Source organism: Haliotis cracherodii, unplaced genomic scaffold, assembly GCF_022045235.1.
Source record: "Haliotis cracherodii isolate W230 unplaced genomic scaffold, xgHalCrac1.p SCAF_1, whole genome shotgun sequence".
NCBI lineage: Eukaryota > Metazoa > Mollusca > Gastropoda > Lepetellida > Haliotidae > Haliotis > Haliotis cracherodii.
In genome coordinates this window covers 73391702-73419133 of record NW_027266264.1, presented here as the reverse complement: position 1 = coordinate 73419133, position 27432 = coordinate 73391702, and the positions used below count along the sequence as shown (strand labels likewise).

Here is a 27432-nt window from a genome sequence, read left to right as displayed (position 1 = left end):
TCTACAGCCAGGCAGCCAAGCATTGAGGGTTTTATTACTCAAATAGTTTGTGTGTCATGTCCTGTGCTCTCTAGTAGCGGGTTCACATTGAAGGGGGACTACATAGAGGCTTAACTGACTGACAGTAAGTACTTTATAGATCTATGAGTTACAACACTTATATTATAAAATAATAATGCCAGATATGTTTGACACTACGAAGGACTAATGAAATCTTTAAAACGATTATCACGCAATATAGCAGTGGGGTATATTTTGTCAGGTTTGTAATTACTGGTATAATAGATAGGGATGTGTAACATCGTTGAGTTGATTCATGAAATACGGGCATATATATCGTATATACTTATACGCATACATCAACGGTCGTGCTTTCTTTAGGTACAATGCATAAATAATATATCGATCACAATATCGCAGAGATGTTGATCGATAGAATGGGAAGATGGAGCCCTCAGCTGTGAAATCTTTTATAATCGGTTACATTTGTGGTTTGAATGATATGAAGGTATTCACTAACCACATGAATTCGTAGCTGTTCACAAATATAATTTATTGAACCGTGCATCTACGTATCGTGGGATACATGGGTCAATAAACTAATTGTGCACAGCTACGAATTCCTCTGCACTAAATCAGCAGAGGTATAGGCTCTACTCAACAAACTGGGTTTATACTACAGTCTCGCTTTCTAAAAGCAGATGTAAGCTAGTGTGTTTTACATAGTGAAGATTACAACACAGACGTCATGTAAGGTTATACTGTGTCTTAAACATGGGGGCCACCTCAAAAGTATATCTTGAAATTAATCGCCTAGCTGCACATGGGGGCAGGAAAACGTCCACGTCAGCAGTTGTCTCCCTTGATGTTGTAAAGGTGGAGGAATTTTGGGCCCTCTTTGGCCCACTTGAAATGTACAGCAATTATCAGCCATGTTTAAAAGGGTGACAACTAGTATATTATATGTATTACAATAACAACAATTGGACTTCTGACATGGTTAAATGGGATAAAATAAGTGAAAAAGACAGAATTTTAGAACCTTAAATAAAAATCTAATTATGAGCAAGTCTGTGACTGAAAATTAATTTATTACAATATGTTTGTAATGTAGTACATCTCTTACGAAAATATGCATGGTCAAGACTTATTCTTGGTCAAATATAAGTAGAAAGCTCTACACTCAGCCTTATTGACACACTTTATCCTTACATGTGCATTTAGTGTTATCATAATATCCAAATAGGCAATAGTCAAAATGAACAAAGTTAAGATTTCATTTATTTTATGATATCTTGTAACTTTAAAAATATCCGTAACAATTTCTAAGCATTTTGCTCAATTTTTAAATTAAGTCCTACTTCATTCTGTAAACGAATAACCCCCAGGCAAAATAAAAACAATATAAAAAATGTTAAAAGGCTAATTTTGTAAATAATTATTGAATTAACAGTTTTAACTCAAACGAAGGTCAAGGGTACCTTTTATGAAATACATTATGAAGGTATTAAGTTCAGTATCATATTTTAGCATCCTTGTCTTGTATTACAAACCTAGTTAAAGTCCTTGACAGTCTCTTGAAAGACTTTCCCAGATTGCGCAGAACTTCTGTGTATCATACATACCGTACTAACTTGTTATACCCTGCAGTAACCAGGCACTACCAGGCCTGTCCCTGATGTGACCTGGATGGTTATCACATTGTATATGAGCAATGGAGGGAGGAGAGGCCATCATGTTGCTTGTGGCTGTTTTATTGCTTTAGATCATGCTCTGTTGACACCCTAAAGGTTGCAAACATGAGATTCTTTTTTTCAAACTGAGGGAGAAGAATTTCTCTGTTTATGTTTTGTGAAGAAACCTGTCGAGGCAGGTAAACGTTTTAATGTTTTCGTTACTCTAAAAGAGCACAATTTCTAAACACTGTAATGATTGCTTCAAGTAACTTGTAAAATCAGACTCAGTTAAGATTGTATGATTTCCAATGGCTGATTTGGCATTTATAACAGTTGTCTGATTTCTCACAGCTGTAATACATTGTCTCACAGTTGTAATGCAATTTTCCCACAGTTGTCACACAATTTCCCACAGTTGTAATGCTATTTCCCACAGTTGTAATGCTATTTCCCACAGTTTCAATGAGATGTCTCACAGTTATGTCAAGTTTCCCAATAAGTGGTTCTTGACATCACTCAGTGATATAAGTGTCTAGTCACCAGTATCTCTGCCATTTCCTGCTTCAAACATCACAAAGGCTAACAATGATTAGGTTGACAGGTGTAGTTTAGTCACTCTTTCCTGGAACTAAATAGACAACATTTTAATAATCTATAAAGTTTTAACTTGCAGTTGGAAATGGTATTGCTAGAGAGACCTGATAGAGACTTGAATGATGCGTGTCCACTTGAACTGTTAACAATAACTTTATATTTTCATGCAACACAAATGATAAAACCTTTTTATGTTTTATTTTTTTATTAAAACAAATAAGACAGGCTATATAGTTAGAGATAAATAATACAAATGCATGATAAATAATTTAACTTCAAGGATAAAAACCTTAAACCCAATTTCACCTCACCTCACTTAACAAACAAACAAAACATTGTATGTAAATTCAGGAATTTATAATTTGTTTTTGTAATGTGTTATTTAAATAGCATAATTTTAGAGTTTCAGAAATAGCGAGCGAGTGTAATACATGAATTCTGACACAAGTTTTGTAAAATCAGTATGACACACATGTGAGTGTAATAATTTCTTTATGACCCATTATTTCTTATTCCTTTTGAGCTCCCCTTTAGAAACATGCTGTCCCAGAAAAACACAATTTGTCGAATGACGTCAGTAATCTTCAGCTATGCCGTCATTTCTAGTGTGACGTCATTTCTACCAACATAACAATAAGATTTGAATGATGTCAACAATGGTGTTGGGATGACAGAAGCAATACACTGGTGTGCAAGAAGTGATATTTGCACTAGTGCACATACAAACTTTATGAACTCGTTTATTTCTAACCCTATTGGTAATGAAAAGGTTTACTTTTGAAGGCAAACTGTAAATGTCCATCCCATATCGAACTCTTTTTGTCAGTCTCACCTGAATATCCCTATCAAAAGTTGAGTAGTATTCCAGGGTGGGAGATAGGAAGCAGCAGTCGATGCAGACTTGCCATAGATCACTGCTCCAGTTACAGACTACCAAACACATCGGTCAGTCAACACTTATCCCTTTCGATGGGAGGACAATAAATTGTCCCTAAACTTAGTAAATACCAATAATGTTTCCTTGTAGACCACCGAACAGTGCAGACAGGTTGACTTATCCAGATTGCACTTAGACGATTTATACCTGTTGATATCCCATATAAAAAATAATGTAAGATCTATGACTCCTTACAAGGACTGATTCAATATAACCCTCTACCACATATGACACATTATTTGACTTATAGCTCTTTACCACATATAACACATTATTTGACCTATAGCCTCTTACCACATGACACATTATTTGACTTATAACCTGTTACCACATTTAACACATTATTTGACCTATAACCTCTTTACCACATGACACATTATTTGACTTATAACCTCTTACCACATGACACATAATTCGACCTATAACCTCTTACCACACATGACACATTATTCAACCTATAACCTCTTACCACACATGACATATTATTTGACCTATAACCCCTTACCACTTGACACATTATTCGACCTATAACCTCTTACCACACATGACACATTATCCGACCTATAACCCCTTACCACACATAACACATTATTCGACCTATAACCTCTTACCACACATGACATATTATTTGACCTATAACCCCTTACCACTTGACACATTATTCGACCTATAACCTCTTACCACACATGACACATTATTCGACCTATAACCTAGCTCTTACCACACATGACACATTATTCGACCTATAACCTCTTACCACACATGACACATTATTCGACGTATAACCTCTTACCACATATAACACATTATTAGACCTATAAACTCTTACCACACATGACACATTATTTTACCTATAACCCCTTACCACACATGACACATTATTTTACCTATAACCTCTTACCACACATAACACATTTTTGACATATAACCCCGACCACACGACACATTATTAGACCTATAACCTCTTACCACACATGACACATTATTTTACCTATAACCTCTTACCACACATAACACATTATTCGACCTATAACCTCTTACCACACATGACACATTATTCGACCTATAACCTAGCTCTTACCACACATAACACATTATTCGACCTATAACCTCTTACCACACATGACACATTATTAGACCTATAACCTAGCTCTTACCACACATGACAAATTATTCGACCTATAACCTCTTACCACACATGACACATTATTCGACCAATAACCTCTTACCACACATGACACATTATTCGACCTATAACCTCTTACCACACATAACACATTATTTTACCTATAACCTCTTACCACACATGACACATTATTTTACTTATAACCTCTTACCACACATGACACATTATTCGACTTATAACCTCTTACCACACATGACACATTATTTGACTTATAACCTAGCTCTTACCACACATGACACATTATTTTACCTATAACCTCTTACCACACATGACACATTATTAGACCTATAACCTCTTACCACACATGACACATTATTTGATTTATAACCTCTTACCACACATAACACATTATTAGACCTATAACCTAGCTCTTACCACACATGACACATTATTCGACCTATAACCTAGCTCTTACCACACATAACACATTATTCGACCTATAACCTCTTACCACACATGACACATTATTCGACCTATAACCTCTTACCACACATGACACATTATTCGACCTATAACCTCTTACCACACATAACACATTATTTTACCTATAACCTCTTACCACACATAACATATTATTTTACCTATAACCTCTTACCACACATAACACATTTTTGACATATAACCCCTACCACACGACACATTATTAGACCTATAACCTCTTACCACACATGACACATTATTTTACCTATAACCTCTTACCACACATAACACATTATTTGACGTATAACCTCTTACCACACGAATTATTATTTGACCTAAAACCTCTTACTACACATGATGCATTCTTTGACCTAAAACCATGACATACAATGTATATCATTAGCAGAATGTCCAGTCATCCTTGCCTTGTGAGACTCAGCATGGTGAAGTCCCCCTGTTGATACTGATCCAATTTCCAATTAGAATTCTCATTGTGGGGTATGTCATGTACAGATCACATTTCTCTCCGGGAGCCTGCAAGGTTTGTGGGTCACCTGTGTAACTAAAACAGCCTGCCACATTTAGGGTCTTATAGTCCCAGAACCATAGTATTTTCCTTGTCACCCAGCCTTACTGTAATGCTATAGCTAGAAAATGAAGGAAATTGAGACTTTCCACAGGGTCTGTATCTCCCATCTCTCTGAGCTTTATATATTGTCTTTGAAAGGCTTTTAGAAGTGATACACCTAAGGAAGAGAATTTATGATTGTCAACTTCTTTAGGAACACAACAGTTCGGAGTCTATATGTTTATGGGTTGTTGCTTTGAACACCCAATGCCATTTAGAAAGTGGTCAAATGTAACAAATGTTATATTTGGGATAACACTTTCTTTTTAAGTACAGATTCTTATACTTTTTTTCGTACTCGTCCAGGATTCGAACCCACACCGCCAGAGTGAGGCACCTAATCGCCAGCACACAAAGTCAGCGATCTAACCCACTCAGCCACCAAGGCTTCGTCAAAAATGAAAGTCCGACAACTGGTAGTCTAGATCACGTACTTTGAGTTCCTCTCTGACAAGTGCAAATTGGCACGGCTCCCATGGCCGAAAGCTATGAACACACAATGCCATTTAGAAAGTGGTCAATATTAGAAATGTTATATTTGGGATTTTGGATAACACTTTCTTTGTAAAGTACTTATGTGGGGTTGAGTCCCGTGGGGATTCGAACCCTCTCTGCCAGATCTAGACTACCAGTTGTCGGACTTTCATTTTTGTGGAAGCCCCGGTTAGATCGCTGACTTTGTGTGCTGGGGATTAGGTGCCTCACTCTGGCAGATCTTTATATTGTTATATATTTTTGTACACTTCTGTACAGTAGTACACTTGTTGGACATGTTGAATAATATGTGTAGCACATGAACAGATTGTTGGTAAACATATGATAGAATGTGTTTGACTAAGCATATTAAAGAATATGACTGTTTTTCATGACCTGCTCATCCCTGAAAATGCCACCAGTTTTAAACTAAATTTTATATTTCAAATCCTGTTTTACCTGGTTGTGACGTTTCTCATATACCAACGACCGGTGAAGGTTAGAATTGGTCTTCAGCAACCCATGCTTGTCGGAAGAGGTGACAAATGTGATTGGGTTGTGAGGTTCATTGACCTGTTTGATGCATGTTATCGTATCCCAATTGTGTAGACCAACCAGAATCACTTGGGAATCCGTTGAGTATTAATGTTTTCATTTTAGGCAGGTATTGATATTTATCTCTGGGTATTCAATATATACCCATTTGGGTCCAGTCTGGGTATTCAAGTTTTGAAGTAATAAGTAGACATAATTCAGCTTATATTACTGGTTCAGTGACTTCTAATTTGCATCTGTCCATGTGCTGCACTAGGTGTGCCACATGTTGCATCCGCTCACAGCAGTATGTGCATGACGTATGTCTAATGTGCACCAAGTGCGGCATGGCACTCTGTGCAGTGTTCAGCGCAGTTACGGCCATGGAGATGAGTGCATTTGATCAATAAATAATAAAAAACATTTCGTTCTGTTCATTGGAATTCCTGCATTGTAAGTAGCTGGTCATGTGTTATTGAATTTCCCAATAAAATTACAAAATTAAGCCTCACCCAGCGATCACAATTAAATGTTGGGGAATCCCAATTAAAGTCGAGTGAATTCCCTTTCTTATCACCTCTATCATACAACTACATGGATTCATACAGTTTGCACATCGGTTTTTTTAAGTCATACCTCAATGAACCGAACAAAGTACACAGTCTAAACTAAAGATCTGTATGTAAAATCAGGTACACAATCTGAAAATGCCATATTGGTTAACACTCGTAGTAATGAGGTACAATTGAAGTGCTCATATATGAACAAAATTAAAAAGGTAATTCATGTTGAGTGGGACTTTATTTCAAAAGGTTGTCAGTTTGAAATGTTTGGCAGCACCATTTGTGTTTTAGATGTACAGCATTGTGTCAAAGATGAAGCCAACAACATGGCTTCATTGCTGGGGAATACCTACGCTACCATGAGTTAAACATTGGTTGGTTGGTTGGTTGGTTTGTTGTTTAACGCCGCACTCAGCAATATTCCAGCTATATGACGGCGGTCTGTAAATAATCGAGTCTGGAGCAGACAATCCAGTGATTGACATCATGAGCATCGATCCACGCAGTTGGGATCGATGACATGCATCAACCAAGTCAGCGAGCCTGACCACCCGATCCTGTGAGTCGCCTTTTACGACAAGCATAGTCACCTTTTACGGCATGCATAGTCACCTTTTACGCATGAGTTTAACAAGTGACAAGTGATTACACTAATCTTCAAACGATATAAAACATTGTTCATGACATGTCCTATTTACTTTCAAATTATTTTCATTTGATTAAAATTGGATTATTTGAATTTTATATTGGATTATATTTCAAAAACTAAATGTCCCGTTCTGTGATATGATGTGATATGATGTGATGTGATGTGAAAAGAAATAATTTGACAGCAAGAACTATGAAAAGGAAACACAATTATGGTAATCTGTTACATAGAAAAGCAAATGTCTGACATCAACAACACTAATTTCTTGGGGGAGCACGGGTGGCCCAGTCGTCTAAGGAGCCGCGATTCGCATGCAGAGTTGCGTCCCCTGGGCACGCCAGAAACCTATGATTGTGGGTTCGAATCCCGGTTCGCCCCGGTTATGTTTCTAGGTTTGTCAGCACCATACCCATGCTCGTGGGTTTCACCCAAGTGGTAAACGTCTGAGACCTGCATCACTTCAGGTTTTCCTCCCACATTAAGCTGACACACCGTGATATAACTGGAATACTGTTAGAAGCGGCGTTAAACCAAACTCACTCACTTACTCACTCACTAATTTCTTGGTGAGGAACAATTACAGATGAGTTTGGGAACGTGTATCTTACGACTGCCTCACAGTCACAATAGATGATTATTATCAAGATATGTTTCAATACTTTTAGAATGAAACAGTGATTAAAATATATTTGTTGTTATTTGGATCCATATAGTCATGTGACGTTTTATGCTATGACATTTAAACATTGTGTTTATCAATATTTCAATATGAGTGATTCACGGTGAATTCACCTCTTATGAAGTGACACATAAAGGTTTGTAATTTCAGTATAGAATGTTGAAATGGAACAACGTACTATGTCATTCAAAACAGTATCACCAGCCACTAGAGCTAGGTAACTCCAGTCCCCGGGTCGGGTGGGTACTGAGTAGGACCCGGGTACCCACAGGACTACCCGTACCCATGGTTAGTCATGTGATATTTAGTTTAATGACAAAAATTATCTAGAACTCTATGGTTACACTACAAGGCACAAATATTTTCGTATTTCTTTCTGACTATGCACCCATTCCTTCTGACCTTTCATTGAATAAAGATATAACTTAAGTCAACTTCAGTGTATGCATGACCAGATCATTTAATACATGTATCTAATTACGTTTTGCAAGTGCTGTGGTAAAAAAAAAATCCCAATGGGACATGTTGTATCGCTTGAGACCTACAGTGGGTACCCGGGTAGGGTCGGGTAATAGGGGGGGTGGGTCCCTGGGTAGGGTCAGGTAATAGGGAGGTGGGTACCCGGGTAGGGTCAGGTAATAGGGGGGTGGGTACCCGGGTAGGGTCAGGTAATAGGGGGGTGGGTACCCGGGTAGGGTCGGGTAATAGGGGGTGGGTACCCTGGTAGTAAACTTGGACTCGTCCCAGCCCTACCAGCCACATCTTTAAAGCAGCATTAGGGTAACATATGGAGCTCAATAAAAACGGGGCACGGGTGGCCCAGTCGTCTAAGGCGCCGCGATTCTCTGTGCAGAGTCGCTTCCCTTGGGCACGCCAGAAACCTATGATTGTGGGTTCGAATCCTGGTTCGCCCAGATTATGTTTCTAGGTTTGTCAGCATCATACCCGTGCTAGTGGGTTCCACCCAAGTGGTAAACGTCTGAGACCTGCATCACTTCAGGCTTTCCTCCCACATTAAGCTGACACGCCGTGATATAACTGGAATACTGTTAAAAGTGGCGTTAGACCCAACTCACTCACTCACTCACTCACTAAAAACAACCCTTCAGATCTGGAAATCAAGGAGAACTCTGTGACCAGTCTATTATCAACTAAAACACAGGTTCACATATCCTTCCCTCTCATCACCATTAGTCACAGCACACTGTGTATATATCCTGATGTTGTACCATGGGTATCACATACTCATCACATATCTTCCCCAACCAGTCTTTCTACTGCTTCCTTGTCTCCCTGCTGCAACCTGAAGAATCTCCCTCACTTGCCGGTAGACAGCAAAGGTTCTGTCTAGCAAATTATGTCAAGCTTATCAATCGGAACTTTATCAGTAGTAACATATGTATCGTAACTTGTGTATTTGTTTGTGGCAATGTCCTAGAATGGCGTTACAATAAGCAAAACAAATGTTTAGAAGTTCACAATTAAGACATACTTGATACCAGCTGATTTAACAATCCATGTAAATTATGTTTTCAAATTATACACCTAAAACACTGGGTTATATATATTTTACAGACTCTAATATATGAAGAGATGTTCAAAATACTCAACACAAGATGAATCATACAGCGGTGATCACCACAACATAAAGGACATGGACCATTAACAGATTTCCGCGGGTCATTAAACCTGCCTGGTGTTATCCAAACAACTATTTTTACAATGTAAACATGTATCTAGACATTGGTGACAGTCTTTCATCAGTGCCTTACATCTTGGAACATAATTTAAGACATCAAACTCATATATTGAAGTGGTATATATAGCATTATTTTAAATTTTATTGGACATATTACCTTTCAAAACCTTTATCTTTATTGGCCTAGTGTATTAAGTGCAGGTATTGTTTTGCTTATTTACAACAAACTTAATTAAGTATTAAATGCATATTTGAATAATGTGATAAACATAACATTCATTTGTGTAAACACTAGGATTAGATCCATCAAATGGTGTATAACATGTAGCAGTAAAGATGTTTTAGAAGCCGATAATTTTGTTGATAAATGTTGGCTTCTTCTATCACACAAGAGTCTGGGAACTCGGTGTCCCAGCAGTAAAAGCTTCTGGTTGACTGGTGTTGAAAGAGTTAAAAGGTCCTTAATAAGTTAGCTATGTTCCATTGCTCAGAGGATCCCTGTGTTCAGAGTTCATCTGAATCTATAAAATGTATTAGAAACACTTCAAGTGCACCTCAGTGAGAATAAGGGAAATTCTGACAATGTTGTAATACTACATTTTTTTAAAATAATGCATGTGTAAGAGTGAATATTATCCTACCCTATTTTGTATCCCGGGGATGAAATTGTCTAGTGTCAGGATGATTCTACCTATTAAGTTTGAACCCATACCAGTGTGTTAAATCCTATCCTATACTATACTCTAGAGTAAAACTTCCCCCGGGATAATATTTAGGTAGGATATAATCCTTGCTTACACATGCACATTTGTACGGAAGCAACTGATAGGGTCTGGGCCAGGCAAGCAATGTCAGATGGCATGATCAACGATCCGTGCTTTCAGAGGACGATGACCCCAAAACAACTAGTCACAGAGTCTGACCACATTATCCCTGAATTCTGCTTTAGTTGCCCCTTACAACAAGCATCAGATGCTGGGGCCAGTGATACCCGAGCACCCACAGGGACACAATCATTGTATGGAGTGAAAGCCCTTATCAGCACCCCACCCCTTGTACTGCTAAAGTGGAGACAGTTTATGGATAATAACTTCTTTATTTACTGTAAAGGCGAATTTTCGGTATACATGTAGATCCTTACACTGTTGACAACGCCTTTACAGTTTGTCGATTGTAATGCCCATCAAACATGTGTTCCAATACAGGCGATATAAATTAATCACCAGACCTCGTAAACGGTTCCAGGACAGATTCTCCAGACAGATAGATCACTCCTTCTATGACTATGGTAAACTACATAGACTCGGGTTCACAATGTGTATTCTGTCCAGTGTAGTTATTTTACTACCTTCATCAAAATACAGACAATATTAAGACCTGAATTCTGGAGCATTTTCCTAGAAATCAGTTATGTTTTATTCACGATGAGCCATTGTCAACCTGTGGTCTATAAAGACTATTGACCAAGTAGAATACAAACACACAAACACTTGTACCTTGACATATTTCACTGCCTCCATATCAATGCTCACAATATTGATTTTTGTGATACACTTTCTAAGTATGCATAACCTGGACTGTTTGTCAATAATGCTACAACAAATTCTTTACGTGCTGATGAATATAGCCTAAAGCAAAATAATATAACAAAGGTTCAAAATATATGATAATATGTAAATACAGCTACAAAGTTTTCTTCTTTAAGATTGGGGGGTAGAGGGGGAGGAGAAGGTATGGGGCGTTTCGTTTAGCCTTTAGAAAAATGATATTGTTTTATTGTTCCTTATTTTCTTGAGTATAGTGCTCATCTTAGTATTATGCGCACCCCCCTCTCGTGGATTCAGTATTTTTGAGAAAAAAAAATATGAATATTATGCGCAGAAAAAAATTACACTGTACCCCTTCAGCGAATTCCAGTAAACAAACGGGTGATAAGAAAATTTGTCAGTACAAATTTGTCAGTCAATAGTAGTAATCTTACCATGGTTGCTGTTAATAAAGGTGAGTTGTGCAATCTTCTGATCACTTCATACACAATTTTGCCGAAATTGATTAAAACAATATTAAAAGGAATTTTGAATACAATTTTGAAATAAGTTACAAACATAAATCCAGATATACAATGAACACCCAGACAGTGTTATGACATGATTAATTTGTGTACTTCGGTACGGATTTGCTGACATGGTATTTCCGATGTTACGTACTCACGGTAATGTCTTTGCGTTGGGGGAAAAAAACATCAAAATTCATTATGGCGTGTATAATGCGCACCCCCTTCTACTAAGCTGTGTTTTTGGGGAAAAAAAGTGTGCACCATACTCAAGAAAATATATAATGCAAATTGTGTGAGTGGGGGGTGCTACCAGTAGAGCGGGACATGATTACCCTTTTGGTGAACATGTCATGACTGATTGTCATTGATCAATTCATATTGTTTTCACTACTGTTTTGTCTAATGGAATCTGTGAAAACTACATCCTTTTCTTCTGATGGAGATGGAATAGATCCCATTGCTTGTCTTGCATAGTCTGATGGAGATGGAATAGATCCCATTGCTTGTCTTTCATAGTCTGATGGAGATGGAATAGATCCCATTGCTTGTCTTGCATAGTCTGATGGAGATGGAATAGATCCCATTGCTTGTCTTGCATAGTCTGATGGAGATGGAATAGATCCCATTGCTTGTCTTGCATAGTCTGATGGAGATGGAATAGATCCCATTGCTTGTCTTGCATAGTCTGATGGAGATGGAATAGATCCCATTGCTTGTCTTGCATAGTCTGATGGAGATGGAATAGATCCCATTGCTTGTCTTGCATAGTCTGATAGATCTATCATGACACCCAAACATGTAACATTGCTCATGATTTCAACCAAAGGTTTGTATGTCATAATTTACTGGATACCGTGATGTAGTTTAAATGTGACGTAAAAAACAAACCAAACAGTACAAATCTATAAGGCTTATAGATGTAGTGTCTTAAAGTATTCCCCATAGCAATTCCGTTTCTAATGTGATATTGAACTCGGTTTGTTTCGAGAAATGCAATCTTTAAGTTTTCTCGAATTTGAGTTAAAACGGTTAATTTCATGAAAACAGTGCCTGGTATGCCAATTCTTGTTCCTCTCCATGCATCACTGAAATATACACTGAATATACACCAGCAGTTTTCTGTTCACAAGCAACAGTGATATCAGTCATTATTATTTGATATGAAAACCTATTCGTATTACTGTGGTATTAGTTGTATGTGTCTCTGTTAGGATGAATTATCAACAAGGCAGTAGGACAACATACGGTTATTGATCAGCGGGAGATCAATGCTTCATGCACTGTGATAGCTTTGTGTAGAGCTACACATGTGTGAAGATATAAAGCCTTAGATTACGGACTGTTATATAGAACACAATACTCACACCAGAATGATGTATACTACTCTAAAGAAGTAAAGGACAACCCGATTCTTTCATATTACTATCGTTAATGTCATGCCATGAGTGAGTGAGTGAGTGAGTATTTTTTTATGCTGCTTTTAGCAATATTCCAGCCATATCACAGCGGGGGACACCAGAAATGGGCTTCTCACATTGTACCCATGTTGTGAATCGAACCCGGGTCTTCGGTGTGACGAGCGAACGCATAATGCTACCATCACACCAAATTAGTTCAATCCCATTCTACCTCGTTCTAAAAAAAATGCTACAACGGGCTGTGATCATGGTAGAACGTGTAGTTTGGCGTAAAATACGAAGCTAGTTCGTTCATAAGCAGTCCTCTATACGTCTATCTCGTTCTTAGCCAGTCTTCAGTCCATTTGTATCCATTTCAGATAGTGTAAAAGTACTCACCTCATCCCGACAATATTTCGAAGCAGTTCGAGCACGTCTGTAGTCATTCTGAACCCCGTTCTTAACCAGTTCAACCTCATTCTACCTAGTTCACAATACGTCCAAGCCAGTTCTAACTAATTCTTAACCCGACCAACTCGTTCGCAGTACGTCCTCATCTCGTCCCAAGTGCGTGTGTATTCGCGCCCTGGCCCGTCCTGGCCCGACTCCTATGGATACCGAGCATGTTGTAGCCAGTCTTCATTCAAGTTCAGGGCTCCGAGCTGTACCTCATGCCTCCAAAGAGAAGACGACCCAGTTAGTGTGCACACGTACTGAAATTTATGTCACACTGCACCACGTCGTAACACGTCCCTAGTAGGTTAGAAGTACGGCAATTCCGTTCGTAATACGTTCGTAAGTATGTTGTCAATCCAACTAATTGGAGAACGGGATGGACAGGATAAAATTTTGAGCAGACTCAAAGTTCTAGAGCACCCTCCCCGTCCGAGCCCATCCATGAAGTTTGTATAAAGACTGTGAATAGTTCCTACTACATCCACTACGTTCATACACAGTTGGAGCCCGTTCGACAACATTTTCACGAACGTATTGAGAACTAGTTTGGTGTGATGGGGGTATTAACCACTAGGCTACCTGACCGCCCCTCATACGATGACAGATCAGCTGTAGTTATTTGAAAGAATTGGGTGGTCCTTAACATCTTTTGAGTAGTATATTGCGATATGTTTACTGGGAGCTAGTGAGGATATACAAATTTATTCACAGCTTGAGACACCACAGAGCTGATACTAGTCCTTACCGCTCATCTAAAGGCACTGTCCCAATGGATGGTTGTCTGATCATTGATGTTTTACCAAAACAGTGAAGAGCAGTGTATTATTTATCTTTTATCTTTCTATCACAAAAGAAAAATAATCTATTGTCCAATGGTAGATTTATTAGGACATCATGTCCTATTTTTCTTGAGTGATTGATATTTGGCTTGTTCGTTTGTCCAGCCTAGATTTGAACTTGGGCCTAGCTCCAGGCAGGGTTAGAGGGTCACTTAGGGGTTTAACACACTGCTGACTCATCACAATTGCAGATAACAAAACATAGATGACAAGCCAAACTATCAATTGCTGACATCAGTGCCATACTATTCTATTGTTATTTCCAATAGACATATAATAATGAAAAAAAATACTGCTATTGATTTATTTTCCAAATTGTTTTGAGCTAAAATCGATGTTGAAGAGACACATGGTTATTCATTCAGATAATGTTCATAAATTTAAGGCAACACAGTATGTAAGGATTGTTTATCACTTTTTTGTGCATTTATTGAAAAGTAACAGTCACAAAATATGTAGCGTAGCAGAGCTGATCAAGATTAGGCCAAGCTACGAAACAGAAGGCCGTTCTAAAGATGTATTGACCGCAAAGAAATCACATACAATGTGCTAGGTGCTATAAGCTCTTATGGCAATACAGTATTCTCCCCTGAACAGTTTGTTTAATTGATTTGTTGATGGTTTATAACAGAGGCCCTCTTAATCTTTTGGCTCTCCGATACATAGGAGTTTCCAATACTATTTTTAGACATTGTTTCAACTGTTGCAAAATGGTGAACTGACGCGAGGTCATGGAGAATTACTTTTGAGAAAGTAATTCCGAATCACAAGTCTTTTCTGCAGTCGAGAAATAGCATTCACTTTATATTCCATGCCAGTCAGTCTGAATCATGAAAAATAGGATAACAAAAACTTTGTACTTTTTTAGAGATAGTGCCCTAAAGGCCACATATTTTATATTTTTCGTTTCACAGGCCCGCCGCCCCTACTGAAAAGCAGCTGGAAAAGAAATAAATAAAACATAAAAATATTTACTTTTATTATGTCTCCCGCTAGTATAAATAAAGACCCTCTTATAAATATAAAATGTTATATAAATTCCATGTCTACATTACTATAGGTGATTCCAGAAGCCAGCTGCAGTTTTAATTCCATGGCAGAATGACTTTCATATGAATAAATAAATGATTGATATAGCCATTTATTTTTAGTTTTATTTTGATCGACCTTGTGTGGAAAAGCTGCAATAAATTCGTCAATCATAAAATTTAAGTAATATGTGGCCTAAGTGCATAGTAACTTCTCCGAAAATTTACCGCAAATAATACTTGGCGGACGTCAGTGCCACATTCAGTAAGTAATGTTCCTGTCATATGTCGTCAGCCTGTAAGAAATCGAGTCTGGACCAGAAAAACAAGTGATTGATATTGTGAGCAACTATCCAGGCCATGAAGTACGCAGACACATAAGTCGCCGAGCCTGATTGTTCTAACTCGGAGTCCCTACAGGCAGACATGTTAAACTATTTTATCATACTGAATGATATTTATCACAGTTGTATGCAGTAGTGTTTTGGACTATCTATTGCAATAGTCACAATGTCCTCAATAGTCACCCCTGTTTTCCAGAGACCATCATCCAGAATGACGCAGCGAGAGCTCCACAACTATAAGTGCACTCTGAGTGATGAACTCCTTGAGAAGGCCAAGAAAGAGCTGACCGAAGACCCTGACACTCGCAAACAGGAAATACAGACTTTGAGAGAGAGGCTTCTCCGATACCCAGGTCAGTACTAGAGTGAGTGAGTAGAGTGACATTATCTACCACCAGTACTGTGCTGACAGACCCAGCGTCATAATTAAGACAAATATTGGATTTGAACCCAGACCTGCAGATTTTGGCAAGACAAAGGGGTGCAACTCATTGTCATTTGCACTTCATGTGTGTAAAGATACCATCACTTACGTCTGATAGTATTGTCTGGGATCAAATGTAAGTTCATCTCGTAAGGAAGGGGCACAGATGGCCCAGTCATATCCAGATCCTATGATTGTCAGTTCGGATCCTATATGCACCCAGATCAGGAACAAGACCACACCTGATCCTAGATGGGCCCTGATTAGCATCTGCGGGAAACACCATTCATATTGCACTCTGATAAGGATCGGCACCACATCCAATTCTAGATCTGCACAATATCTGATCCTAGATTCTCTCAGATTAAGAACTGCACCATACACAATCCCAGATCAACCCAGATAGGATCAGCAACCCCTTACCCCCCTTGATGTTCTCTGATTAGGAACTGCACCCCACCCAATCCTAAGTACACCCTACTTAGGAACTGCACCCCACCCAATCCTAAGTACACCCTACTTAGGAACGGCACCACACAAAATCCTAGATGCACCCAGATCAGGAACTGCGAACTGCACCACACCCAATCCTAGATACACCCAGATCAGGAACTGCACCACACCCAATCCTAGATACACCCAGACCAGGAACTGCACCACACCCAATCCTAGATACACCCAGACCAGGAACTGCACCACACCCAATCCTAGATACAACCAGATCAGGAACTGCACCACACCCAATCCTAGATACACCCAGATCAGGAACTGCACCACACCCAATCCTAGATACAACCAGACCAGGAACTGCACCACACCCAATCCTAGATACAACCAGATCAGGAACTGCACCACACCCAATCCTAGATACAACCAGATTAGGAACTGCACCACACCCAATCCTAGATGCACCCAGACCAGGAACTGCACCACACCCAATCCTAGATACAACCAGATCAGGAACTGCACCACACCCAATCCTAGATGCACCCAGATCAGGAACTGCACCACACCCAATCCTAGATACAACCAGACCAGGAACTGCACCACACCCAATCCTAGATACACCCAGATCAGGAAGTGCACCACACCCAATCCTAGATACAACCAGACCAGGAACTGCGCCACACCCAATCCTAGATACAACCAGACCAGGAACTGCACCACACCCAATCCTAGATACACCCAGATCAGGAACTGCACCACACCCAATCCTAGATACACCCAGATCAGGAACTGCACCACACCCAATCCTAGATGCACCCAGATCAGGAACTGCACCACACCCAATCCTAGATACAACCAGATCAGGAACTGCACCACACCCAATCCTAGATGCACCCAGATCAGGAACTGCACCACACCCAATCCTAGATACAACCAGACCAGGAACTGCACCACACCCAATCCTAGATACACCCAGATCAGGAAGTGCACCACACCCAATCCTAGATACAACCAGACCAGGAACTGCACCACACCCAATCCTAGATACAACCAGACCAGGAACTGCACCACACCCAATCCTAGATACACCCAGATCAGGAACTGCACCACACCCAATCCTAGATGCAACCTGCTTAGGAACTGCACCACACCCAATCCGAGATACACCCAGATCAGGAACTGCACCACACCCAATCCTAGATACACCCAGATCAGGAACTGCACCACACCCAATCCTAGATGCAACCTGCTTAGGAACTGCACCACACCCAATCCTAGATGCAACCTGCTTAGGAACTGCACCACACCCGCACCCAGATTAGGATCAGCAACATATCCTGAATAATATCCCAAATAAGTGACATCCCTGTGCAGAGTTGCGTCCCTTGGGCCGACAGAAACCTATGATTGTGGGTTTGAATCCCGGTTCGACCCGATTATGTTTCTACGTTTGTCAGCACCATACCCGTGCTCGTGGGTTTCACCGAAGTGGTAAACGTCTGAGACCTGCATCACTTCAGGCTTTCCTCCCACATTAAGCTGACACGCCGTGATATAACTGGAATGCTGTTAAAAGCGGTGTTAAACCCAACTCACTCACTCACTCATTGTTTCTGTACTCTTCCAGGTTTGAAGCCCCGTGTGGATGATGTGTTCCTCCTCAAGTTTCTACGTGCACGCAAGTTTGACCAGGAGCGGACATTTTCTCTAATTCTCAATTACTATCAGATGAAGAAAGAGAATGAGGACATCTACACCAATATGACCCCCAAAAGTGTTAAACCCCTGCTAGATTCTGAAGTCGTAACTGTGTTACCTAAACCAAGCAAGTTCGGGGAAACGGTCATCATCTTCAAGGGAGGTAATTCCAGTTGTAAACTGACAATGAATTGTTGCAGTTTGCACGCTCTGCTACCATGGTGAAACTTTGTTTACCAGGTAACATTGTTTACCAGATAACAGCTGTTAGGAATGTCGATGGTACATATCTACATACGATGTTAATATGAGTGATGATTTGGTAATGTTCCAGAAAAACGAGACAGGATAAGTTCAAATGCCTGATAATTTAACAAGCCTTTTAGGTTTATTACTCTTCCAAGTTTTGGACTTCTCTCATGATCAAATATAGAAATATGGCTAAAATGAGTGAACGACGGGTGGCCCAGTCGTTTTTGGCGTGAGTTGCCTCCTTTGGGCAAGCCAGAAACCTATGCTTGTGGGTTCAAATCCCGGTTCGCCCAATTATGTTTCTAGGTTTATCAGCACCTTACTCGTGCTCGTGGGTTTCACCGAAGTGGTAAACGTCTGAGACCTGCATCACTTCAGGCTTCCCTCCCACATTAAACTGTTAAAACCCAACTCACTTACTCACTCACTCATGTACAAGTTTGTGCCCCAATATGATTATTCTCCCTCGGGCTAAAGAAATAAAAGTCTTAATTGGTTCTCCGGCCCCACCCGCATCATCATAAAGTTTGCCCAACATTTCATTTTAATTTCCAATTTTGAGAAAAAAAAGAAGAAAAAAAAGGTAAATATCCCAAGTCCAACAATTATGTAGGGAGGCCCTTACCCAGGTTGATTGTACACAACTGTTCATTTGGTTACATAATACAGCTTGACCTCCCCCTCCAAAAAAAACAACAATAAAACAAACACCCACCCAATCCCACCCCACCCCACCCCACCCCACCCCACCCCACCCCACCCCATCCCATCCCATCCCATCCCATCCCACCCCACCCCATCTAAAAAAAACAAAAAACACACCACCCACTCAGACTTTATTTTCTAAAGCTATTTCCTGAGAACCAATTCTTTTCTTTTTTTAAGCCTTATGTAGGCCTATGCACTGATTTTATCAGGGTGTCCAACTAAAATCAGCTCGGATCAAAGACTTGCTCAAGTTCAGATATTACCTATTCATGTACTGTTAAGTCCAAAATATGCAATTGTTGAAATCATATTGTTGTCTTCGATATTGACACACCTACTCTTGCATAATGATTTCTAAGGGTTTTGGTAATTTCGTAAATTATGCTTGGGCCGTGGGCAAAAAAACTCCCTTATCCTTCATTTTTTCAGACAAATTCATTAGGGTTGGTATTAACAGGCTTCCATGCTTTAGTCCTAGGCGTTCTGTTATATTTCCGGTAGTAATCAGGGGCCAGTTCCACAAAGCATACTAGGGCTAAGGTGATCGAAACTCCCATACTTTAACATAAACTCACAAGTATCGTAGCACTAAGGTGATTGTAACTCCCATACTTTAACATAGACTCACGACTATCGTAGCACTAAGGTGATTGTAACTCCCATACTTTAACATAGACTCACAACTATCGTAGCACTAAGGTGATTGTAACTCCCATACTTTAACATAAACTCACGACTATCGTAGCACTAAGGTGATTGTAACTCCCATACTTTAACATAGACTCACGACTATCGTAGCACTAAGGTGATTGTAACTCCCATACTTTAACATAGACTCACAACTATCGTAGCACTAAGGTGATTGTAACTCCCATACTTTAACATAAACTCACGACTATTGTAGCACTAAGGTGATTGTAACTCCCATACTTTAACATAGACTCACGACTATCATAGCACTAAGGTGATTGTAACTCCAATACTTTAACATAGACTCACAACTATCGTAGCACTAAGGTGATTGTAACTCCCATACTTTAACATAAACTCACGACTATCGTAGCACTAAGGTGATTGTAACTCCCATACTTTAACATAGACTCACAACTATCGTAGCTCTAAGGTGATTGTAACTCCCATACTTTAACATAGACTCACGACTATCGTAGCACTAAGGTGATTGTAACTCCCATACTTTAACATAAACTCACAACTATCGTAGCACTAAGGTGATTGTAAGTCCCATACTTTAACATAGACTCACGACTATCGTAGCACTAAGGTGATTGAAACTCCCATACTTTAACATAAACTCACAACTATCGTAGCACTAAGGTGATTGTAACTCCCATACTTTAACATAGACTCACGACTATCGTAGCACTAAGGTGATTGTAACTCCCATACTTTAACATAAACTCACGACTATCGTAGCACTAAGGTGATTGTAACTCCCATACTTTAACATAAACTAACGACTATCGTAGCACTAAGGTGATTGTAACTCCCATACTTTAACATAAACTCACGACTATCGTAGCACTAAGGTGATTGTAACTCCCATACTTTAACATAAACTCACGACTATCGTAGCACTAAGGTGATTGTAACTCCCATACTTTAACATAGACTCACGACTATCGTAGCACTAAGGTGATTGTAACTCCCATACTTTAACATAAACTCACGACTATCGTAGCACTAAGGTGATTGTAACTCCCATACTTTAACATAAACTCACGACTATCGTAGCACTAAGGTGATTGTAACTCCCATACTTTAAAATAAACTCACAACTATCGTAGCACTAAGGTGATTGTAACTTCCATACTTTAACATAAACTCACGACTATCGTAGTGCTAAGGTGATTGTAACTCCCATACTTTAACATAGACTCACGACTATCGTAGCGCTAAGGGGATCGTAAGTCCCATACTTTAACATAGACTCACGACTATCGTAGCGCTACAGCCGCTTTGTTGAACAGGCCCCTGTTTCTGCAGTCTGTCTGCAGGTCAGTGTTTGAGGTATTTCAGGTAGTACATCATGGTTTGTCTTATTTCCAGGGCGATGGAATCCTGAGAAATATCCTATTGAAGACATTTTCAGAGTGTCCTTCCTCGTCAACAGTGCTGTGATAGAGGTAACATGTTGTTAGTTATAACAGTAGGGTTAAAGATAATGGTCATGACTAGGGCTGCAACGAATACACTATCAGGCGAATGCGATTCGTATCACGAATATAGAGTAATGGATATGAATATTAATTCACAAATACAATAACAAGTCAGCAGTTGATGTATTATTTGTTATATTCAGTGAAACAAAAGCAACACAAATTATTTGACATGGTTTGTTTATTATTAATATATTATACATTTATATACTGCACTTATCCAGGTGCTAGTGTCTGCTCAAATGCTACAATGACCAGTGACCACATTACTGTCAAATTAAATGTTATAAGAGTGTTGTCTTTCACGAAAGCTATGCATATAATATGTTCTTATGGATATTTTTAGATACAGGGTATGTAAATGCACATGACTGCATATTCATGAATATTCGATTCTATTGGTCACGAATAACGAATTCAATTCATGAATAGGTACGATTCGATTCACCGGAAACGCAAGTGAATTGTAACAGCCCTAGTCATGACCCTCAAGAATGTTCCGTGGGGATTCTGGGCAGAACAGAGGATGCTAACCCACTCACCCCCTTGAATCCCGAATACCATCTTATGTTTCCCAAATACCATCTTATGTTTACTCTCATTGTTCACCCCTGAATCCCAAATACCATCTTATGTTTACTCTCATTGTTCACCCCTGAATCCCAAATACCATCTTATGTTTACTCTCATTGTTCACCCCTGAATCCCAAATACCATCTTATGTTTACTCTCATTGTTCACCCCTGAATCCCAAATACCATCTTATGTTTACTCTCATTGTTCACCCCTGAATCCCAAATACCATCATATGTTTACCCTCATTGTTCACCCCTGAATCCCAAATACCATCTTATGTTTACTCTCATTGTTCACCCCTGAATCCCGAATACCATCTTATGTTTACTCTCATTGTTCACCCCTGAATCCCGAATACCATCTTATGTTTCCCAAATACCATCTTATGTTTACTCTCATTGTTCACCCCTGAATCCCAAATACCATCTTATGTTTCCCAAATACCATCTTATGTTTACTCTCATTGTTCACCCCTGAATCCCAAATACCATCTTATGTTTACTCTCATTGCTCAACGCTGAATCCCGAATACTACCTTACACAAATCTCAAAACCATTGAGAAAAAGGAATTGCATAAGAAATCGCTGTTACCAATTTTGAATTTGGCTTAAAAAAATACAAGAATTGGTTCTCAGGCAATGACTTTTGAAAAAATAGTGCAGTGAGCAGTGATTTTTTTTTTTTTGGCTTGTTCAAACTAGTATGTAACCAAATAAACAGTTGTGTACCAACAACCTGGGAAACAGACTCCCTATAAACAAACATACAAACTCCTATTGCCACCATGACCATAACACAAGATGTGCGGTAAAGCAGTGCCCATGTAAGGGGAAATAACTGCATGCTATTGGATTGCATTGTTTTTAAATATTATGAATTTAAAAAAAAATTAAAATGGCAATAAAAACAAAACATGCAGCAGACTTTATGATGATGTGGGGGGTGCCTGAGAACCAAGACTATTATGTTTTTTAGCCGTGTTGATATTCACTTTCGGTTAATTGTATTTGGTGATGTTTCGATGTAGATTATCACACCATTATCACTGATTATGAAGGTGAAAGTGCATTGAAATGTCGCTAAATGAATAATGAAATTGACCAGAGATTGTTATCCATAAAGTTTGTTTGTTTCTTTATTTACTAACCAACTTCTAGAATGCCAATCAAACAGCATGTTTGACTTCACTATCATGATGTTTTCAAGGATGTTTGACAAGGATCTGCTTGACATGTGTCCAATACTGATATATTGAACACATTCCCAGATACATTTCCATTCTACTAGATCTGAGATCCTACACAGGAACAGTTTACAGGACATAGTTTACAAGATATTAACAGGAAATCCTAAACTTATAACAAGGAAACACACATTCAGGATATTAAGTCATATTCTGACGAATTTCTGTAATTTCCTTGTGGTGGATTTAAAGGAACAGCCGTAATTATACGTAAATGACTTTCTCATATTTTATGTTAACAATTCAGGTCGGTAGGTCAAACTCTTCTTTTTTTTTAAATCCAAGCTCAGTAAAAAAAATTATTTCCTCAAAATGTGAAAATGGGGAAGGGAGTGTGAAGATAAGAGGCAAACTCACTCACTCACTCACTCACTCACTCACCCACCCACCCACCCACCCACTCACTCACTCACTCACTCTCACTCACTCACTCACTCACTCACTCACTCACTCACTCACTCACTCACTCACTCACTCACTCACTCACTCACTCACTCACTCACTCACTCACTCACTCACCCACCCACTCACTCACTCACTCACAGTATTGTTACAGTATTTCCCTTTCCTTCAGTCAGAGGAAGCTCAGGTGAATGGTGTACGTTACATCAATGACCTCACAGACTTGGGATGGGCACAAGCTAAAACATTCACCCCAACTTTCGCAAAGAAGTTCTCCACATTAATTCAGGTAAGCCATCTTGCTGCACTGCAGGATCCACAGTCAAAGTAACCCTCTTAGTTCCAAGAAATCATGTATAGAGTATTTTAAGTATTCATCATGTGTCTAGTGATAAAACACTATTTTTGTTATTTCCTTTGAGTGAAGTACGACTATAATGCTTGACCTTTCCGTCTGCCTCAATGGCACCATGGCTTTTAAGCTAAGATCAGTGAGAAAATTCATATTAAAAGAACATTTACTTATTTTCATAATAAGTTCCCCAAAGTATTGAATTTTTGTTGAAATACGTCTGCTTCCAGGACGCCTTCCCGATGCGAGTGAAGGGCATCCACTACTTGCATGAACCAGCACTGTTTGAGTATGTCTTTTCTATCATCAAGCCATTCTTGAAGGAAAAGCTAAGAAAACGGGTAAGCTGGATGGTGTCTTTCTATTGCTGAAATGGTGTTGATCTTGTTTTGTTTGTTTGTTTGTTTGTTGTTTGACGCCACACTCAGCCATATTCCAGCTATATGATGCCGGCCTGTAAATAATCGAGTCTGGACCAGACAATCGAGTGATTGACGTCTATCCATGCAATTGGGATACGTCGCCTCTTATGACAAACATAGTCACCTTTTACAGCAAGCATGGCTTGATAAAGATCTGTGTACAAGTTTCACAGATCATAGTTGATATTTGTGTACAAGTTTCACAGATCATAGTTGATATATGTGTACAAGTTTCATAGATCATAGGTGATATATGTGTATGTTTCACAGATTATAGTTGATATATGTGTACAAGTTTCATAGATCATAGGTGATATATGTGTACAAGTTTCATAGATCATAGTTGATATTTGTGTACGGATTTCATAGGTCATAGTTTATATATGTGTACAAGTTTCACAGATCATAGTTGATATTTGTGTACAAGTTTCACAGATCATAGTTGATATATGTGTACAAATTTCATAGATCATAGTTGATATATGTGTACAAGTTTCATAGATCATAGGTGATATATGTGTACAAGTTTCATAGGTCATAGTTGATATTTGTGTACAGATTTCATAGGTCATAGTTGATATATGTGTACACGTTTCACAGATCATAGTTGATATATGTGTACAAGTTTCATAGATCATAGGTGATATATGTGTACAAGTTTCACAGATCATAGTTGATATTTGTGTACAAGTTTCATAGATCATAGGTGATATATGTGCACAAGTTTCAGAGATCATAGGTGATATATGTGTACAAGTTTCATAGGTCATAGTTGATATATGTGTACAAGTTTCATAGGTCATAGGTGATATATGTGTACAAGTTTCATAGGTCATAGGTGATATCTGTGTATTTAGGTTTAGGAGAATATATTTGATAACATCAAATGATTCATCCTCAAATCCATTTTTATTTATAATATCTATAATTGACTATTTTTTCTTTCAGCTACATTTTCTTGGAGAAAACGTGAAGGGCCTCCACGAGTATATTGATCCTGAGAACTTGCCAGAAGAGTATGCAGGAAAACTACCATCTATTTGTTCCCAGGTATTGTAGTCATGTGGTACACAGTTCACACACCTACCTAGATCGCCACAGTTCCGAGGGGTTCTGGGTTAGAATAGCTTCCCAGCAGTCCATGTAGATCGAAAGAGTGAGTGAGTGAGTGTGGTTTTACGCCGCTTTTAGCAATATTCCAGCAATATCACGGCGGGGGACAACAGAAATGGGCTTAACACATTGAACCCATGTCGGGAATCGAACCCGGGTCTTCGGCGTGACGAGCGAACGCTTTAACCACAAGGCTACCCAACCACCCAACATAGATCATTGATCATATTATCAATTATGAACAACTGTATTGTCTAGTCCAGAATTGATATGGAATGTTGATAGGGAATGGGAAAATTCAAGTCCTTTTCATGGTACATTATCCACTTTCAAGGGAAAACCTAAATTCAAGCACTATTCAAAATATACCTCGAACTTCTAGGCCTGTTCAATCTGTGCAGACTCTCCCAACCCATGTACATGGTCAGGCAGAACATGCTGTTCATTCTGTTGCTGATATTCTTTTACTTTGTTACAGGAGTATTTTGAACGCCTGCTAGCACGTGAACAGGAATTTGAAGATGATGCCAAGTTCGGCTTCCTTTCCATGACCATACAACAGCCTAGCAAGAAATCTCAAGATGCTATGGAGAGTTTACCTGGAACCTTCAAGAAGCTGAATGTAGATTAATGTTTGTTGGATGCTGACATCAGTAATACAATTGGTTCCCTGGTACTGTTACCTGGGTGCTTGGCAGTCCAAATTTTCAGATTTGTGATAGTAGCAGTAAACAAAGGTATTTTCTGATGCAAAAAGAACCTGATAAGTTGCTTTATAACCTAACATTGGCTAACGTGTATATAGTATATTACAGTCCACTAACTCTACATGTATTCCAGAGTTATGTCTCTTGTCTGTATCAGGATCAGGTGATTGTAGTTTAAGATCTCGATTTCTCCTGACATGATCCTTGATCTGACCGTACTAACTTGTGGGTTGAAATATTAGAGTGTGACAGTATTACTATGGGCTATCATCCCATACTGACTGAATTACTCCATTAAAGCCCAACTAACAGACTTATTTTAGTTCATTCTTGTGATGCCATTTATATCAAAGTGATCCCCTGAATTTACGTCCAAGGCCCACAGTCCTGCTCATGCAGCATACCATCAAACAACATGCAACATTGGATTCGAGTCTTGAAAAGTCAAAATCAATACATTTGGTCTCAATTCTACTTCATGAAGAGGACATATGATACAAGACGTAAGTCTTACTTTGTAGTAAACTAATACAACTGCTGTGGTTGTTGGTGCGGTATGTTCCGAATCGGGATCCTATTAGGAAAATAGTATGTGACAGCCCGTAGCTGTGTGTAGCTGTCAATATCAAAATTGTTTTTTTACAAGGGAGCTGCACATAGATATGGTTACCCCAGCTACCGTGATGTACGGCTGGGACGAGTCTAGATTTACTACCCTGGTACCCGACCCCCTATGACCCGACCCTACCCA

The 27432-nt window shown here is 39.1% G+C and overlaps 1 protein-coding gene across 1 annotated transcript; it reads left to right on the top strand.

The window, feature by feature from the left end:
• Positions 1 to 27432, top strand: LOC139468386 (alpha-tocopherol transfer protein-like). Its single transcript, XM_071250333.1, has 8 exons — positions 1 to 124; positions 16356 to 16512; positions 18658 to 18891; positions 21756 to 21832; positions 24260 to 24376; positions 24670 to 24780; positions 25810 to 25911; positions 26453 to 27432. The coding sequence occupies exons 2-8, from the start codon at positions 16371 to 16373 to the stop codon at positions 26603 to 26605; spliced, it is 936 nt and encodes a 311-aa protein (XP_071106434.1). The 5' UTR covers positions 1 to 124; positions 16356 to 16370; the 3' UTR covers positions 26606 to 27432.